General features: G+C 34.8%; 1 protein-coding gene across 1 annotated transcript; it reads right to left on the bottom strand.

The window, feature by feature from the left end:
• Positions 1 to 349: 349 nt before the first annotated feature.
• Positions 350 to 2,568, bottom strand: LOC140865388 (alkane hydroxylase MAH1-like). The gene is made up of 2 exons (XM_073270012.1): positions 1,590 to 2,568; positions 350 to 1,164 (listed from the first exon to the last, which is right to left on the bottom strand). The coding sequence occupies exons 1-2, from the start codon at positions 2,518 to 2,520 to the stop codon at positions 563 to 565; spliced, it is 1,533 nt and encodes a 510-aa protein (XP_073126113.1). The 5' UTR covers positions 2,521 to 2,568; the 3' UTR covers positions 350 to 562.
• Between the last annotated feature and the right edge of the window lie 1,688 nt (positions 2,569 to 4,256).

Genomic DNA, 4,256 nt, shown 5'->3' on the forward strand with positions numbered 1-4,256 from the left:
TGACTCGTCCCTGATTATGATGTAAAATGTAAATGATTGAGCGTCACTAGAAAAGTCATTTTTTTTTTCATTTTTTTGAAATCACACAAGTCATTATATTTTAAGCTATAAATATGTATGATTATGATAACCACGTACACACATGCATCAAATGAACACGTAGGAACTACGGGTCGATTAGGATTTTTCTACATCAGAATGAAGAATTATTTCAGCCATTTTATAATTTGGATTTTGATTTACGCAGTTCATTTGCAATTTACTCGATCGTGAAATTTCTAAGGCATATATATATATCTTTAAATACACTAAAGAAGACAAAATTTTACTAAAAACGATATTTATTGCATGCATGCATGTGATCGTAACATAGTTACATGTTCACAGACGATCAAGTATAAGATGGAAAGAAATTCAATTCATCATGATAATATAATATTTGGGAGAGCTTTTAGGAAGCATTTTTCGGCTTTTTCTTAACGAAATTTTAAAAATTTTGTAAAATTTTATTAAAAAAAAGTCGAAAAGTGCTTCTAAAACGAACTCCCAAACACTACCATAATTAAGTTCTTTTTGTTAATCTGACCCTCAATCCATGCTTGGCTTGAAGAATGACGGAATCCAGTGGGGCAACAGGATGCCCCTCCACCAGTTCAACGCGATAATGATAGATCACAGATGCAGCAACCACTTTCATCTGGATAAAAGCCATTTCCTTACCTATACATGTTCTTGGTCCAGCGTTGAATGCCGGAAAATTGTACGACGGCTCGTGTCTGATCCTTCCGTTTGCGGAATTAATCCATCTCTCGGGCTTGAAATCCAAGCAATCTTTTCCCCACACCTTTTCCATTCTACCCACCGAATAGAATGAAATTATCACCTTGGAGTTCTTCCGAAGACGGTGACCGCTAGGGAGAATATCGTCGTGAATCGGAGATTTGTGTTCCAGAGCAACTGGTGGGAACAACCTCAGAGATTCACACAATGCTCCATGGAGGTACGCTAGCTTCCGGGATTCTTCCACGTCGAAGAATCTCCAGCACGAATCCCCCTTTATTTTTAGTTCGGTTTCGATTTCTTGGAGAATCTTGGCTTCTGTACAAGGGTTTTTGGCAACCAGCCAGAAAAGCCATGTAAGACAAGTACTTGTGGTATCCCTTCCTGCACGTAATTAAAATAAAAATATTTGTCACGTACGGTTAAGTTATTACATGCAAAATCTTAGAATACCGTATATAAAGTGTGAATATTAATAAGGAAAAACTGCAAACTTTGCGATTTAGGTCATCTATGTTTTCATATTTCAGTTTTAATCCTGCATGTTTCGATTTTTGGCAATTTCAGTCCTTTTTATTTGAAAATGCGTACGTGTCACTGAACACGTCAGCTCCACATCAGCACTGAATTGGTGTCACGTCAGCGCCACGCCGAAAAAAAGGACTAAAATTGCCAAAAAAATAAAGATAGCAGACTAATTAAACTGAAATCTAAAAATATAAAGGACTGAAATCGCAAAATGACAAACCTACAGTACAAAAAAAGCAATTTTCCCTATTAATAATTCTTGGCGAATTCGTGTCTCAAACCTGCAAACATTGAACTCAACGCCGTATCCTTCAAGAACTCTCTCATATCACCGGAAGAATCAATCTTGTTTTCTTCATACACTTTCTTGAAAATTTTCATCAACTTGAAATCATCATCAATATGATCCTCTTGCTCTTTATCATCCTTCAAGAAAACACGAGGAAATATAAATTCATCGAATGCCTTCTTAGCTTCGTCTAACGTCTTTTCATTACCGAAATTCATCCATCGTTGAAGCTTCCAAATTCTTTCAGGCACCACATGCCTATGCAACAGTGGTTCCACTGAGTTACTAAACGCTTTTTCACAAGGAATATAAGGCAAATCAATGCATAAACTCCCTGGATCATAATCCAACACAAGTTTGCAGATGTTATCAAACGTAAACCTCTGGAAAATTTCTTGTAGATCGAAATCTTTTCCCTGCCCACAGAAATGATCAAGAACAGGCATGAGTCCGGTCTCCACTTTCCCCCAAGCGCTGTTCAGCAGAAGAATATAGAAGTTGGAATTAGTCAAAAACGAAAGAGTTACTCTCCTGTGGATCTCCCACAATTCATAATCGGCATTGAAAATCCCGTCTCCCAAGATTTCAAAGATTTTTCTGAACTGGGGACCTTTTGGATAATTGGGGAAATTTTTGCTGAAAATATGGTGGATATTGGCCGGATCACAAGTAAACAACATGTCTATGTTAAAGAACCAGGGCCCTTCAAAGACATACGTGCCGCCACACTCGCTTAAAACTTGGGTCGCGTATTCGTGGGCTCTGTGCAGATTTTGAAGAACCCCTGGAAGCATGCCGACCACTGGCCAATTTGTAGGCTCCGATCGGGTTTCCCGGCTCATCCTTCTGTACAAACAAAGGACAAAAATGCCGCCGAGGGAAAGGAAAATCAATAAAAAGTCCATATCATGGAGGATAGCCATGTATGAGTGTACGTAAGCGGAGTAATGTTCTCTTTTCGCGTTTCTGATCTAAAACGAGGAAACAGAGTATTTACTATGATAAAAATCTCATATTTAATTATTAATTTTATAATTTTTATTTTCAATGTTTAAAAAATAAATCGGTGAATTTGGTATTTTTTATAATTTACATATAATTTATGACATTTTTAATGTTTATATATTTAAAAAAAGACCAGAAATAAAAAACCCAAAAATTTTAGCAAAAAAAAACCCAAAAATATAATAAAATTAAAAATTAAATATATTTAAAAAAGCAAAAAAAAAAAAATTGAATTTTGTGATGTGGGGGGCAAACGATATAGCACCTCCTTCTTTGGGCATCCCCATAGATCATTTATTTATAAATGTGTTATGGTTATATAGCTAGATTTATGTGTATGTGCGAGTCAACTCAACTTATATCTATAATAGTATTTTTGATATAAAAATTATATATATATATAGATTTGGTCGCAAAATTGATCCATGTTGTCTCATAAAATTTTTTGTCATGTCCAATTAGTTATGTTGCATCAAAGTCTTAATCTTACTATCATAAAAAAATTATCAACCATTCAACCCGAGCTACTCTTAAGTACCTTTATATTTGAAAATTAAAATAAATTAATGATTCTCGTAATTTGATAAATAAAATAAAATTATAAAATAGTTACGTTTTTAATCATATAACTTGGACATCGTTCATTTTTAATCAGATGAATTCACGATAAGGGAAAAAAATAATGATACGTCATTAGAAATTAATGATTATGTGTCAGATATATTAACATGCCTATATTACGTACGTAAGTGCTACAATAACAAAATAAGTAAAAAAAACGTGAATGTGCCTAAAAATAATTATTAAACGACCACTCTCAAAAAAATTTTTTACTCTTAGGAAGAAAATTAAACAATATCTTGTTTGTTTACTCTTAGGAAGAAAATAACATCCAAATTTCTAATTTCTTTTAACTCATTAGAATTAATCGCCGTAAAGAAATTTATTGAGTAATTAAGCTCATTCATGATCACCTAGTACGTACATGCATGTGTGTGGCAATGAACGTCTGATAAGGTCCTATCAGCTCACCAAATTATTGAAGAGGTAGTTGGGTTTAATTTATGGCGATGTACTAATTTTTAATTAATTAATACTGATTGCCGATTGGGAACAAGGATAGGATCAATGTGTCGCAATTGCAGCTTCCCTTAATTTATTTCTCTCGGGGCTTCTAAATTACATTGCTCTCCATATTAAAATTTGTTGATTTATATTCATGTTTTAACATAATCAAAATTTTGAAACCTCTTTATAAGACCTATGATGAATTTATCAATTTTGAAATATTCGTAATAAAAAAGCTCCCCACAACGGCTAGCGAGGAAACTGTAGGGCTTAAGGCAGCGACTGACCTGAGGGTAGGCAACTCCACTCAATATACGTTAGAGTCGTCTTCCTCTCGAAAGAAAAAGAGATGCTTTCCTCCAATAGCTGAAATAGCTGCGCTTTTTCCTAGTCGCACCACACGATTCTTTCGCGAAGCGCTCTCTCAGACGTTTCCCCAACAATCAAGTAGTTTAGCATATCCTTCTATGAACCGTACGAGCACGTTCTTTGTCACCCCCCACCGCAAAATCTATTCTATATACGTTATTTATGGACCAAGACTTTTCCTATACTTCAAGTTACTTCCGAAAGGGTTTGGGTTTAT

Source organism: Henckelia pumila, chromosome 4, assembly GCF_033568475.1.
Source record: "Henckelia pumila isolate YLH828 chromosome 4, ASM3356847v2, whole genome shotgun sequence".
NCBI classification, from domain to species: Eukaryota; Viridiplantae; Streptophyta; class Magnoliopsida; order Lamiales; family Gesneriaceae; genus Henckelia; species Henckelia pumila.